The 15,998-nt window shown below is 35.9% G+C and overlaps 1 protein-coding gene across 5 annotated transcripts in view; it reads right to left on the reverse strand.

Annotated features, from left to right (window-relative positions):
• Window positions 1-15,998, reverse strand: part of GRM8 (glutamate metabotropic receptor 8) — a 362,097-nt gene that overhangs the window by 128,916 nt on the left and 217,183 nt on the right. For all 5 annotated transcript variants that reach the window (XM_074827653.1, XM_074827656.1, XM_074827654.1 and 2 more), the window contains one exon: window positions 9,251-9,451. In XM_074827653.1, coding sequence (XP_074683754.1) covers window positions 9,251-9,451 — 201 coding nt within the window. The remainder of the gene's footprint in view (window positions 1-9,250; window positions 9,452-15,998) is intronic.

The raw sequence follows: 15,998 nt of genomic DNA on the forward strand, positions 1-15,998 counted from the left end.
GTATGTCAATATAAAGGTTATTTCCAAGCACTTTTAGTTGTTTTTCTTCAACATGATAAGCAGTGGACTGTAATATCCCAAGGCTCTCTCTTCAGATCTCTGGGTAGGGACTTGGAAGGACCATGGCAGAGACTGCACTAAATAAGCCTTTCAAGTTTGTAGTCTGGCATGTGCTGAGCAGTCTGACTGCCCTGTAGCTGCATATCCTGCACACAGATGATGATTTGAGGTTCCATACATCATTTTCACTTTCCTTGAAAATGCATAATAATCACCTCCAAAAAGTGGGACACAGCTACCATAACTGGTCATATTACGAGTTGTGACTTAATGCTACCTAGGGATATATTTATAAAATGTGATTATGTGTGGCATGGGAACAGTGCCAATACATTTTTGTCTCTCAACTCTAGTAGTCCTAGAGGGGCTGCAGGGTCAAACAGGAAAATCAAGCATTGATCCAGCTGGAGCTCAAAGTGAGCAATAATGTGTCTTCTGTGATTGTATCTGTTTGCTTAGCCTTACAGTCAAAGGAAAGTAATCTACTGTTGAGGTCTCCGTACAATGTAACATACAGAACTGTGGATTTCTTGTTATTTTAAAGAGTTTGATGAGTATATCTATGGCAAATGTTAAAACAAATTCTGAAGAGGCACCAGGATACAGTGCATGGGTGATACATACCTGCTTCCTTTCCACTAGTCTGTACAAACTGCCACCTTTGCCTGCCACAAGCAAACACAAAGCCCCTAGCCTTTCCACTGAAAAACACACAGCTCCCAGGGGAATATTCATTTAGTGGATGTCAAGGACTGTCTCTTACTGTGCTGTTCTACTCCTGCAGATAAACATAGGTGACAAGAGAGCACATCTGTAAACTCAGGATGTTCTGAATTCTGCAGACACATCAGGTATCTGCTATGTTATTACGATGCTTTCCAAGCTCTTAGGAACTGTCTTCCTGTACAGAGCAAGTGCAACACTTAAACTTGAAGCCACATCTAAGTGACTAGATGATACTCTTAATAAAAATAAGTAACTGTATTTGCAAAGGCTTTTCTCTATCTGTTTGCTTGCCAACTGACCTGGATTTTGCTTTAACTTATCTTTTTAGTAATTCTTTAAAACTGTTAAGGTGACTACTTTTTTACAGTTGGTTTCCAGTATGGCTGATGAATACTGGTATTCCAGACCCACTAAAATGAACAATACATTTTCTATTGACTATAGTACAACTGAAAATTTATAAAGTTGCTAAACATAGTATTTCTGCATTTTACTGGTTAGCTGATGGATTTTCCTTTTTCAGCTAAATAATGAACAGGTAACAAATTCTAATTATAAATGTATCTAGCAACTCTGAATCCTTATCTGTGTTAAATCATGTGGAAAAAAGTTACAAGGAGATATGCAGATAGCATAGACCTCAAATTGCAAATGCAAAAAAGTACTGTAGAAACAGAGATAGCAAAACTATTGCTTGAAAAACTGCAGAATTTTGGGCTTTTGCAAGAATGGGCTTAACCAGTCACTCCCATTTCTGTGAAAATTCTTCTAATCAGGGTGCTACCTAATCAAGCCATATTTCACACACTGCAAGGATGTTATAATAAACTTGAAAGATGCTTATTTCATGATAGCATAACTTCTAACTTTTCATTGCTCATTGAAAGAAAATAAAAGTGAGTGATGGAATAAACAACCTGCTGTGTGGCCAAAATTATTGGATACCTTAATCCTCAGGAATAACAGCAAATGCTTCCTCTGCTGGAGTAAATTAGAGAAGCCTCTAAGGTAAACTATCACCTTCCATAGATTTAATATTTTATACTATTAGAAATGTTTTAACCAGCCTTTGAAAAATATCTCTCCTGACTCATAGCTGCTTGAGAAAGAACATACAGAAGTAGCTAAGCTGCTATGGTGCCTAAATACTAACGGGCAGGCTAGGTCTCTGGTCACCTTTAGAGGTATCAGACTTTCCCATCAGCTATATGGAGAACTACACACTTACTGCAGAATTCACCAGATACTGAAACTGAGGGAAACCTATTTGCCTGTGAAGAATGAGCTGAATCCCATCACTTTCCTCTTGGATGTATTTAGTTTGCTCGGATTCTCCCTGGTTTTGCTTAAGATCACATCTGGTAACAAGGTCTAACATGTTTAACTTGCTCTCAAATCCAGTACTGTTTCAACTATCAATCTGAACTTGGTCAATTACTGCTGAATACAATATCTTCCTAGAGCAGAAAAATTAAATAGTGCTGTCTGATGGTGTTGGCATTGTCTGTTAATTATAAATTTATTCTCTCCTCCTTGTAATTCCTGCCCTACAATATTAAGTCTACATGATTTCCCTGTCATTCCCTTTAACATAGAGAAATGGTTATTTTGCTACTTATACGAGAATCTAAGATTTGTCAAGATAATTTCACTGACAGTCACCTCCCTGAAGAATTGCTCTATTTTTTGTTTGCCACTTACCAGCCAGTACCAGTATGATCACATTTGACATGAATAAACTATAAATGTGGTTTATTTATACTACCAAATACCTTTAACAAATTCCTTGTTGCTTTTTTTTCCCTTGATATTCTCTCTAATGTGTCTATTTCATTTTATAAGTAAAAGTTATTGTAGCAAAAAGAAAAAGGCTCATATTATTCTGTCACAGAGGTACTAAAAAGCAATTCATTCCCCTTCATGATTGTCTTGATGGCTTGCAGAACTGTTTTCTTACCAAACGGGTCATAAATTTACATATTTAAAAATTAATAACTTGTACAAACATTCTTACTTGATTTGATAGATTTAAGAAGATATTTTAAATTTCAACATTTAAGTTAGGAAGCTTGTCAAGATATTATTTTCCTCAAAACATGTGGCATGCCTTCTTCTTTTTAATAAAGGTAATAAGGATATCTGAAGGGTTTAATAACGCTGCAGAACTGCAGCTGTGATGTTTCTTACACTGACTAAAAGATAAAAGAATACATGCATTATGGATCCACTTTATTTTCACTCAGCTACATTATCACTTGGAATGGCAAGGGTTAGTTTGTACTACTCCTCACTATTGCTTGAGTTTTTCACTTGATCATAAGAGAAAAATGCATTCTAATGTATCTGAATATCCTCACCTGTCAGGAGATGCAAATCAGTTTTCATGGGTAATGAGGGTAAATCCTTTATCACCTTCCTTTACATATTAATAATTAAAATATCTTATTAATTAGATCTTGTTCCTCAAAACAAAGAATTGACCTCAGTCACATTCCACATCATGAATTTTGTATGTGGAGCATATATATGGCTCAATTAATCAGTACTTAAGATCTGTACATAAGCAAAAAGCACAGCTATAAAGTGCACTTACTTTCAAATTCTACCTTCTCATTTCACACCCAGCATTTTCATAATCTCTGATCTCAATCACATGGATTCATGAGGTACCTAAGAATCACAGCAGCTCCAAGCTTTGCCTGCTGTGTGTGCTTACATTATAATCACACATTATTTAAACACATGAGGAGTGATTCAGACTATTGCACAATTTTAGATTCTTGTATAGCCACCTGGATTAATTCCATTAAAATAATTAGAATGCCAAAGCAGAACTTATTTGAAATCATCCCCTGCTCATCCCCAATAATAAATTAACAGAGGTAACAACTCCTTTCTTAATTTGACATAAATGTACAGGAAACTAGACATCAGGATTCCTTATTACAAATGGTCTGCCACAGCCCCAGTGCATTCACAAGCCAAATTAGACAACTCTGAAACCATGACAAAAGTACATGAAAAGAATGAACTATTTTGAATTCTCGAATTTTATGAGTTCAGATCTATGTTAGTTTAAACTTCAGCCATGTTTTCAAACACTCCTCTGTACCACTACGATTTTCAAAAAAATTACATGGAAATATGTCATGTGATTAACTTATGACAGAACAAACATCACAGATCTTAATAAAGCTGAAGCAGACATTCCCTCTTCCACTCCCATTTCTGCAGCTGAAAGCAGTATCTTCACTTCTTCAGCAGAGTACAGATTAGTGAAACTAGAGTTGCTACCACACTGAATCCTAGCAAGGTCAGCAGAGTTCAGCCCTTCCCAACTCATTGTTAAATTTGTTTGTCCCTATCTGATCTATTCATCTGCTATTATCTTATAGTTTTTAACCCTATCAGAATATGGTACCAGTGGCATCGTATGATGCTAAGTGTTTCTGACAGTACAAACCCCTAAATTATGAACTGACAATAAAAAATCATAACTTTAAAAATCACAGATATGCCCAACTTCAACTATTTCAGAAAGTTTTTTTTTCTCTATTGGTAGTTGTAGACTTGAGAGTTGGGTTTTTAAACATCTGAGTTAGGAGCACAGCTCCAGTACATTTTAAGTGGGACATTTACTTCTATTGTGCTTAATGCCTTAAAAAATGTCAAAACTTATCAGCTTCAAAGGGCACCAATTTAAAGCTTCTGTTTTAATGATAAATAATTATTTGAGAATGCAAATTTTGTACTCAGTGAAAGAATAGAGAGGCATCAGTATTCTTCAAGAAAACAATTAAAACAGTCCGAGCTGAATATGAAGTCAGTAGAGTTTTGCACAGGTTGAGGTTTTAGTAACTTCAAAAGATAGCAGGAGAAGATTAATTTTGTAAATGGCTGATTCCACAATAATGATTCTCTGTAGGGCTCAAAATTCTCCATGAGACACCCCATTCTTCATTTTTTAAAAAAACTGTGCTCTATAGGTACTGCTTTCACAAAAAAAAAATAAAATACAATGTAGATTGATCATTAATTCTTAGTTTACAAGTGTCAACATCTTCTTTTGAGTTTGCTTGCCAGTTTCTGTTCTTATGTTCTCACTCTCTGGTATCATTCTGCCCTGTCAGAATGAAATTTTGCATGTTTGTTTTTTAAACGGGGCTGATGCTGCATGCATGTGTGTCTGTGTGCAGTCAAAATTAATCTTTTCTCAAAGGCATTTAATTAACATATCTAAAAACCAAGTAACAGCAAGGCTTACTAGTCCATCAAGACTATGAAATTAGTTCCAGAAGAATAAAGGTAACATATGTTCATTTAATATTGTAAAGCAAGGGTAAGTGATACACTTTTCTTTCTTTCAGTCCGGCTAGGGCTATAGAACAAACAGCAAGGTGTGAAGGGATCTCTGGAGATCATCTAGTCCAACCCCCTCTGCTAAGAGCAGGCTCAGCTAGAACAGATTACCTGTGTCCAGCCAGGTTTTGACTATCTCCAAGAATGGAGACCACGACCTTTCCAGGCAACCTGTTCCAGTGTTACCACAGATTTGTCACAAAATCCCAGCAAGAAACATAGTTGCTTTATTTTGTCCCAGAGAAGAGCAGAGAAAAGGTTGCACAGTCAGACTCATAATTTACATAAGCAATGATCTTTAGCTTCAGAATTTAATTATAAATTTTGATCTTCACCTTTGTAGTGGGACAACTGGGGGGGGGGGGGGGGGGGGGGGGCACTGATTAGGCTTATAATTTTATTTTATTCCCACCCAAGAAATAGCATTGTATCCATGTTGTCATCCTTTTTTTGCTTTGTCCAGATGGAAGTACAAAGATAACTCTTTTTCTTAAAACCAAAACCAAAACAAAACCAAACCACCTTTAAAATGCCTCCACCCACCACAAATGCATGTTCAAGTCCTGTTTCTGTTAATTGATGAGCACTTACATTGAATTCAGCAGAGTACTTCTCATAAAACATGCCAGGGTAAAAACTCTTAGAAAACATCTGCTTATTTTGTAGACAGAATAATGAAGTTAAATAGAGTGAGAACACTAGGCAATGTGACAGGAGAACATATTGAATCATACTACAATTACACTATTGCACATATCACCATTTATAAACCTAATCAACAGAAAAACTATTCGCTTTACATAACTTTAAATATGAAACAACAGTTTCACATAAATATCTCATTTTGTTTGGATAAAAAAACTGGTAGGGAAAATCTTTCAAACGTGGCACATTTATTAAAATAAGAACACCATAAAGTAAGAACATTCACTTTTTGCCTGGGAAAAACAAAGATAAGCAGGAGCATGAAACTTCTGAGAGCTCTAAGTATTCTTTGATCAAATAGCCAGAAAGGGCTGGTTATGGTCTACTAACACTGACCATCAAGAACAGAGGGAACTAAATATGCTGCATGTCCACACACTGGCTTTATATTTTCCTGTTGTCTAAAAACTCTTTCAATGTACACAGCAATAGGCTGTACCAGTTACAAGTTAGAGGTGTCTTTTCTTATGAAATCCAATTAATTATTAAACTGCCCATTATAAATGAAAAGCAATTGTTTTTAGACACCATACTTTGCTAGCCATCCTAAGAAAAGCACAAGCAATAGTAAAACAGGAGACTACACTCAGCAGTAACCCAGATCTCTTGTACAAATAAATTTCATTATTCCTATTACAAATGAAGAAGTTGTATCCCCTTTAAAATCACGCTGAACTGTGAGATTTTCTGCATCTAGCATACAACTGATAGAAGAATATCTAAGCAGAAACAAATGTCGTATCAATTACATCAGTACAGTGTGCACTGGTGGTTATGATCACCCTTCAGTCATTAAGGTGTCATGGAATATTACACAGATGAATCTTTCAGGGGAACAATTCTTCACAGTTTGTAAATAAACAGAGTAAACAAAAATAAACACATTTCAAAGTGGTTACTTGCAATCAAAAGCAAAACAATTACTCCAATTACAGAAATACGTATGTTTTCTTACTCTTGCAAATGCCCTCAATAAGGCAGACAGATGTCCTTCATATTACAGGTCATACTTTGTGAGGTGAAACCCACAAAGTTGAATGTGACAGCATATTAATTGGATTTGCATCCACTCATTACTACCTTGATTAAGAGGGATATACTGAATTAAGAGAGGTCGGAAGTTGGTTTAATATGCGTACAGGTAGAATCATGTGGGAAAGCTGATACTAAATAAAAACTGCCTGTCTCAAAAATGCCAGTTCTTGATGTTAGAAATTATTATCATCTTGAAGAGTAGAGACTTAATTCTAAAATATTGGAACTGATTGCTCAGAGAGAATTTTGGAGGATTTTCCATCCTTGAATATATTTAAAACCTGGTTGGATATGGTGCTAAGTAACCTGATCTGGCTGATCCTGATCTGAGCAGGGGAGTAGGTGATCTCCAGAGGTCCTTGCCAACTTCAGCAACGCTGTGATCCTGTGATTGTTAGGATAGAAAATTGCTACCTTGAATGGCTGTGAAAACCAGGGTATTCCTTTCATGTATCGGTTCACTTTTAATATACTACATTATTAACGATTGAATCTAGGATGCACATCAAAATCGACACACAGCACTACTGTCAACTCCCAGCACAGGAGGTCTAGCAGTCTATGTAAATATTCACCTCTGTAAACCAAGTCAGACACAGCATCAGTGCTGTCCTGAGGAACAGGAATTTGGGATTAATAGGAATAGGCAAAGAGTTAAAGACTGTCCTCTATTTAGGCCTCCCAACACATGACTGAAAAAACGAAATATATGAGCATATAACACACCCAAAAAATTGGTACACCACTACATAATGTGGACTAGCCTAGCACAGGGAGCAGTTAACATATGCCATGAGATGGAAAGTTAACCTCACAAAAATGTTGTGCATTTTGTTGCTTTTTTTTGTTGTTGTTTTCTTCCTCTCTTTCAGTAAATCACTAGTTCAAAAACAGATACTTTTTCATTAGTGTCCAGAATGCTTTATCCTACTCTTTTATCTCCCTTTGTTGCAATACTTAAAAGTCAGCCACAGAAATCATGACAGGTATTGATAAAATGCAACAATCTAAGGAGAGAAAGGTTTCATATAAAATGTACAGCTTATCTTTTTATGTTAAACTTTCATGCTCACCAAATGAAAATAGATCACTTCCTTTGTACTTGAACAACAGACCCAGAAGAATATCTACTAGAAACGTAGATAATTATCACTGCAAACCTTATAATATGCTGCCTACCTTTGTCATCATAACATTTCCCATTTGCAAGCAACACATTTTGCTCCAGGTTTTCTTTAAAATCACTAAAGAATCATTTAAACTCCTTCTATCTTTATGATCCTGGAGACAGGGATTCCCTTTTCATGAAAATTGCATAGGAAGAAAAAACTGTGAACTACAGCCAACATTCATATCAACCAAATGGTCTGGTATATTACCTAAAGCAAAAAAACCTTCCACTCGGAAGCTAAATTCAAAATGACCTTGTGCTTTTTTTCAAAAAACGCTGTCAGCTGAGGTCATTGGAATAAATTGTGATCGTCCTCTCTGCATAGTTAGAGACATGTCTAGTATGTGAATTACCACCAAGTAGGGAAAAAAGCCAACCAAAACACAGCAAAGAACATTGTTCCATTTATTTGTAAAATAATGGTAAATATAGTCTACAATAATTATGACTTTAATGTCATATGTAGGTTTTCAGCAATTCTATTTCACCATCAAGTATGTTCTAGCTTTTCAATTCTACATTCATAAATTAATCCTTTTCTTCATTGGCCTCTACTGTTAACAGCATAAGCATCTGTAACTACATTTCCCCAGCAGGCAGATCCCAGCTGCACAGAATATTATGCAGTGTTGTTTAAAAATATATATTGTAGTTGTTTTAAAGCTTACTAAATCACTGAGTGAAAAATAATGAAATGGAAAAGAAGCTGAAACTGCTACTGAATGTTTTAATTGAGATTTAAATTCGCAAATTGAAAGCAAACTCCTCACTATTCACTTTTGTAAGGAAATTGTTAACAGTAATTTCAGAAGAAGGCAATTTTCAAAAGGGTATTTTCCAGTTCATTCTCTTGCAAACACATAAGCAACCTCTGTCAAAGGATTTTAATCTGTCAATAGGACTGCATGAATCCTCAACTTGTTTCTATAATAGCACCTTTTCACTGGAATATTTTGATTGACAGATTCTGATTTTTAACATCCATCTTGGGAGCAGCTTAATGTTAAGACAAAAAACACACATGGGGTTTCAAAGCAGGTGGAAAAACTCACAGTTCTGATTAAATGAGAACTGCTTCTAATCCTGTTTTCCACTGTGCCTTAAAGTATCCTATATAAAGAAGAAAACACACCTTGTCACTTCTGAAACATTTACAGAAGAAAAAGGGGGAAAAGAAGAGTACATGTAACTTACCATTAAAGTTTACTGCCCGGATATAGCTAAGTAGTTCTTTACCATCAATTGCGCTCATCCTCGGGCATAGACCAATATATCCAGGACAGAGATCTTTATGCATGTTGTGTAGTGCATAAGCCATGGAATATACAGCATCAATTACAAATTGAACTTTTCCTTCTTGCTCATAGGCTGAATCTCTTGCAATTCTTTCTAAGCCTAAGGAAGAAAGAGAAAGAGTCAGTTTACTTCTGTTTGTGTGTGTGTAGGTTCACGAGTATTTGTGTGCAGAAGTTCACAGTAGAACATAAATAATTACAGTCAGATTGATAGGTAAAGTTAGGACTTGTCTATCCATCACCTAAATAAACAAGACAAGGGAAAATATGGCCATCTGGTTTTGCCTCTAATCATTGTACACTGTGCCAGGTATATAAACAGTATGTTGAGTTCTGGGCTGGGAAAGAGGACAGAACATTTCATTACAAGAAAAAGAAATATAGATATATGTATTTCTCCAATCCAGTAGTAAAACTCTCTTTCCATCTTATTGACTTTCGTTCAACAGCTGTTTATTGTTATTTATAGGACACTTCTACAGCAGCCTGCCATTCTGTTTTAGATAAATTTAAGGCTACCTTGATTTTTATCCCTGTCTATTGTTTGATAAACATTATTTAAACATGTCAGGGAAAAAAAACTGAATGCTTGCCAAATGACGTGGCCATCTGTCTCCATATTGAAAAGTGCTTATTCTGAGACTTTTTTCCTGTATTTCCTAGTGAATTATGCTTCACATTGAGAACCACGTACTGTCTGCTATTTCCTCCAGGGACATTTTTCCTTCAGAGGGAATACAGAGCAAATCAATACATTATGAAATTTTTATTCTGAGGGAATTGCCCACATTAATCATCTATGTCCAAATCCAAAGAACCTTTTACATTCACAGGTGATAGTACTAAGTAGAAAAATTAAAAAATAAAGTTCAGTAGAATTCTATTTTAAGCAGACAACCAACATGAAATCCCATGTCCTATATATGAATTCAGCCACTGATTTCAAAGGCTCTGTCTTGGTTTCTGCTGGGATAGATTTAATTTTCTTCCTAGTAGCTGGTACAGTGCTGTGTTTTGGATTTAGTATGAGAATAATGTTGATAACACAGAGATGTTTTTAGTTGTTGCTAAGTAATGTTTATACTAAGTCATGGATTTTTCAGCTTCTCATACCCTGCCAAGAAGGCTGGAAGGGCACAAGAATTTGGGAGGGAACACAGCCAGGACAGCTGACCCAAACTGGTCAAAGGAATATTCCATACCATATGATGTCATGCCCAGTATATAAACTGGGGGGAGTTGGCTGGCAGGGGTGGATGACTGCTTGGGGACTGGCTGAGCATTGGTCAACGGGTGGTGAGCAATTGTATTGTGCATCCCTTGTCTTTCTTGGGTTTTATTTCACCCTCTTTTTGTTATCTTCCTTTTCATTACAATTATTAGTATTATTATATCATTTTATTTTTTTATTTCAATTATTGAACTGGTCTTATCTCAATGCACTAGTTTTGCTTGTTTTCAATTCTCCTCCCTATCCCACTGAGGGGGATGGAGGAGGAGTGAGTGAGTGGCTGCATGTTGCTTAGTTGCTGGCTGGGGTTAAACCACGGCAGGCTCAAAATCTTCATTTACCAGGCAAATAGGGCTCTGCAGATCTCGGCATGAAATCTGCCCTGCTGAAATCTATAGTCAAGTTCCTATTGATTCAGTGAACACAAGAATAAATTTCTAGGTTATCTACCAGATTAACAACTCATTCAGTTTGAAAATAATCCATTCAATTATTTAACACTATTCAGAAATGAACTAAAAGTTTATGAATTTTTTTTTATTTTAACATTCCAGATCTTATTTTTATGTTTCTTTTTTTATCTCTAAACACAGGCTTTTATCAGTTCAACATATTAATTTTATTTTTTTTTAAATTAAGTTTTTTAAAGGATATTTTTTATGCCTGAAAATATACTGTACACAAGATCTTTCTTTAGACAAAGTATGCAGGCCCATATACCATGAACAAAAAGACAGGAAGTATACTCATATCCTGAAGTTTGCCTGCTGCACTTCAGTGCCACCGTCTCACATTACAATGATAATGTATGAACAGATTTGTAATCTGACAATCAGTAGTGTTTTGTGCTTTAAACATCCCTGAGCACTGGGAGTGATAGACAACCTTGAAAAATCATTACGTACTTTTATTTCTCCTCAGGGATTAGTTAAAAAAAATAAAATCACTACCTCTTGAAACCATTTGGAAAGGAAAGCATATAACTCATTTTTGTGATTTGTTACAAGTAACTTCACAGACACTTTTCAAGACATGCTATCTAATGATTGGCAAATAAATAGTAAATAGTGCGACTCTACTGCAAATAAACAAACAGAAAAACTATTCCTTCCACATGCTGAAAATTACACAATTAGTTGCAATGCATTGCCCAGACATAAAAGAAGATATAGGATGAAGCTTAATTAGATTGCAATTTTATTAACTTATTTCATTTGGGAACTAGCTTCCAACAGTAAGTGATGGGTAGCTCATGATTCCACCTTAATGGTTCCTGCCTTGGTAAGGACTGCTGGACAACAAGTGAAGGACAGGGTTTACAGAACTGCTGCAGGCACACAGTAGACAATAACCTGCATGTGCTCCACAGAGCTTCCACATGCTCTAAACAGGATGGACAGGACAGGACAAGTTTGAAGGAGATATATGTGCTTTAATTGCAAAGCTAAATATAATTCCCCTCACATATCAGATGGATGGATGCGTATGTTGAAGGGTGGGGAGGTTGGTGAAAGACAGAAGGGAATAATTTTCTGTAATAAATGCTAAGTCATAAAACACTAAAAGTTGCAAACACTTAAACAGTACAGATTTTAAAATGGGGAAAAAATCAGTATTACACTTCCCTATGGTATACTGTAGTTTAAACACACATAGGATTTGCATAAATTTCTTCCACAGCATAACATATAACATTTATTCACAGATAAGTGATCATAAACTAATTCATCATATAAATTTATTATTTAATATTTATTGGGACTGAATGTGTTTCCATACATATAAAGGGGTGAGGAACATTACAGAATTATCAGTTTTAAACCTGTCAAACCTAGGAGGCAATAGACAAGAAGTCTCTGTGTTTTGCATAACTATAAAAACCAACAAATTGGATTATGTGCTCTTCCTTTTTGAAGTTTCTCTTCATCTTCTCTTTCTAGAATTCACAAACATCTAAACCAATAATCTATAAAGATGACAAGAACTCATCAACTTAAATTACATTACACTGCCCTAAATAAATGTTAATGTAGAGCAGTAAAATGATGCATATTGTCTAAGCCATAAATATGGTCAGTTCTTACAGCGATAATATTACACATTTGGAAGACATGATTATAATTTTTCTTCAGACTTGTATATGAAGCAATAACAGTTTCATTTATAGCTTGAGTCTCAGCTCTACAAGGCATGTTTCTACACACACTGGTGACTTGAAAGAATATAACAATTTGTATCTCATAATAGAAATGTTTTAATGCTCTCCTAATGATCAATTGTTCATCCTAGTTTTTCCTCTGGAAAAATTGCTTAGGCTGTGTCTTTATCAAAAAGAATGAGAAGATGTTCCCAACTTTTGAACCCCCATGGTCCGACAATGTGTCAAGAACGGAGACTGGGCTCACATTATCCCTCCCTATTCTGATCTCCAAACAAAGGAAATCCAAGGATATGTTCCATGGTGCTCTCCAGCAGACCTTCCAATACAGCTGTTGAGAAGTGCAAGATTATGGGGAATTTCAGCAAGATGTCAAGACTTTCCCCAACCAGTGGAGAAAATACATAGACACAAGTATTAATGTTACCATCTTGGGCTAGAGAAGAGGTAGGATAGGTAACACTAGCCCAGGAAAAGTGCCAGCTATTCCTGGCTCCTTCCATTTGAAATCTCTTTTGGGAACCCTAGACTGAGCCACAGAAATTATCCTATATGAGCCTGCACAGGTGAAGGAGTTGCTACAGCTACTCTTGCGCTTCCTGAGCAAGAGTGACAAGCTGGACTGCTGCAGGAGGTATTGCCTCCATGCCTTCTAATCATTTCCCCCTTTGTTCCTGTAGTTCCTGTGCTACAGGAATAACTGTGTATCCTGCTCAGGATGGTAGAACTCGGCTATGACAGGGAAAGATAAGGCCCATAACAGTAGGAGGGTGAGACGTGTATTAGGTGGATAAGGGGATGTGGCTGGGGCTACTAGTCTGGTGGGGAAGGCGAAGCAGGTGACATTGTCAATTCCCTAGGTATGAACTGGGAATCAAGAGATTTCAGGGAACATAATCAAGAGAAATTAGGCCTTTACAACAATAAATTAATCTATATCTTAATTAAAATCTTAATAACAGCATACAGTAAGTAAATAAGATTAATGTAATATAGCTAAGAATGAATTCATACATGGGTGATGATATCACCTGTGGGATACAAACAACTATTATAATCAAAATTTAAGTTGCTGATCTCATCTGCAGGAGGCTAATCCGCTAGGTGATAAATGTTGCATAATTCATCTAAGTTTTAGAAACCATGTTCTTAATGATGATCTTAAAGCATATGCAGAAGTAACTTCTGAGTGCATATAAGTCCATGGAAATAGAAAAACTTCAGAGCAGAGTTCCTAGTTATTATTCTCTTAAGAATATAAGAAATTCTAAATGAGGCAAATGGATATATCTGTTCTGTAACTTGTGATATAGGGAAAAAATATTTATTTAACTGCCCTATTTCTGGAAATTGTCAGTTCATCTAACATTTCTGAGCAATCCTTTTCCTGCTGTCTCACAAATCTTTCTGTTTCCATTTAGCATTATTGAAAGAAATTTATGTAAATGTGCAGCCTACATTATCTCTCATGATTATTTCTATAGTTTCAAGAATCCATCCCATGTATCTAGTTAAAATCTTAATTTATGCTACATGAAAACCAAAGGTTGAAGTCAAGGATCATGTATACAACAGCTAGTTAGCACTTCAGATTGGAGCAATGTGAGGTTGCAGGCTTTGAGAAAGGTTTTGGGCACTGGGCAGTTTTGGGAGACAGGAGTAGGGCTCCATAGTTTAGAGGAATAGAGATATCTGGTATGGGGACGCAGTGTGCATGAAACAGGATCCTAATTTTGACAGGTTCAGGTTCCAAGCTTAGACAAATAGTCAGAGACAAGAAAGTAGGAACACATAACTAGAGCTCTATGTAGGAAATAGGATGCTTCAAGGTGTTGTCTCCTAATCTCTAGTCAAGGGCTTTATTTTTCTTATCAATGTCCTTTGTTATAATTTTTTCTTTGTTTTATCTAGGGCTGACTGGAACACAACTGGCTAGATCACTTTTCATTTTCAGTTCAAATGTTGGCTTACCGTAAGCCGCCTTCTGTTGTTTTGGGGTATGAGTTCTCAAAAGCTTACTAAAACTAAAGTTAAAAACTCAGAAAACTTCTGACTTTCCTCTCTGAAAACTCTCAAGTGGAAATTATAGAAATGTGCTTTTTAAAAACTCTCACCTTTAGTTGTTGCAATGTGTCATAGTCTTTCACCCAGTTAAAATGGAAATTACTTTTTCATCATTATTGGTAGGGTTACATCTTTTATTTCACTAACCTAAAAATATTAATGTAATACTTGTGATCTTTCTATGCGATTATTGATACATCTAGCAATGGACTAATATTCTATGTCTGCTTGAAAAACTCAATTGCCAACTACAGATTTCCATTTATACTATTTTAAGCCACTTATTTCTAAGTTTGCTGTTGCTTGATTTATGTATTTTACTCTTATGGTTGGTAATTTTGGTCAAAATCAGTATTTATAAGGAAAAAAAAAAAAAAGGCTTAAAAAAAACCCATCCAAGACTTGCACATCTTGTCCTTCAGTTAGGGAACAGCAATGTGAACAGTTGGCTCAGCAGTGACAGAAGTCCTAGTGTAGGAGGGCCAGGAATCTCCTAGCCATGGATTTGTTACTGACAAGGGAAGATCCTTTTCCAAGAGCCTGTATTCCTCCCTTCTTTCCATATTCCCATCCACTCTTCTGTCACTGTCCCCTCTCACACGTGTTGAGTGAAAAATCAGCTCTTTTTATGGACTCTGCTCTATTTAAGGGGAGAAATCTTTCTGGGGTAATGGTAGGAGGACAAGTAATGCAGAGAAGGGAAGAAAAATGACAATAAAATTATTGTAAAATGGTAACAGGCAAAACGGTTACTCATGAATAGCTTTTATTCTATTTGCTTCCCTTTACATGACTTTGCTATATATGCTTGTGCATAATTACTGCTTAAAGACAGTTAGTGCATTTGTACAACTCTTGGGGTTTTTTTTTCCAAACTTCTGTTTTGACAACTCTGAATCTTGGATATCTAGTAACATTTTTACAGTTCACAGCTACAATTCACATTTTTCACTCACTGTTAAATTATTTATCCCCATTATTTGGCTCACAAAACAGTTTTACTTAAGATGCACTTGGAAGGAAACAAAATCAGAGATAAATATTATTGTGTTGTGATTCATCTTTTTGTGCGTGCCAATCACAATCACAACTAAATCACAATAATTTGCAAGCAGGCTCCCACTACTCTTCAGCTCAGGCATGATAGTCCTCTATCTGTCAGAATTAGTTAGAACCTCCCATCTTTGCTGCAAC

Source organism: Strix aluco, chromosome 5, assembly GCF_031877795.1.
Source record: "Strix aluco isolate bStrAlu1 chromosome 5, bStrAlu1.hap1, whole genome shotgun sequence".
In the NCBI taxonomy this organism is placed as follows: Eukaryota; Metazoa; Chordata; class Aves; order Strigiformes; family Strigidae; genus Strix; species Strix aluco.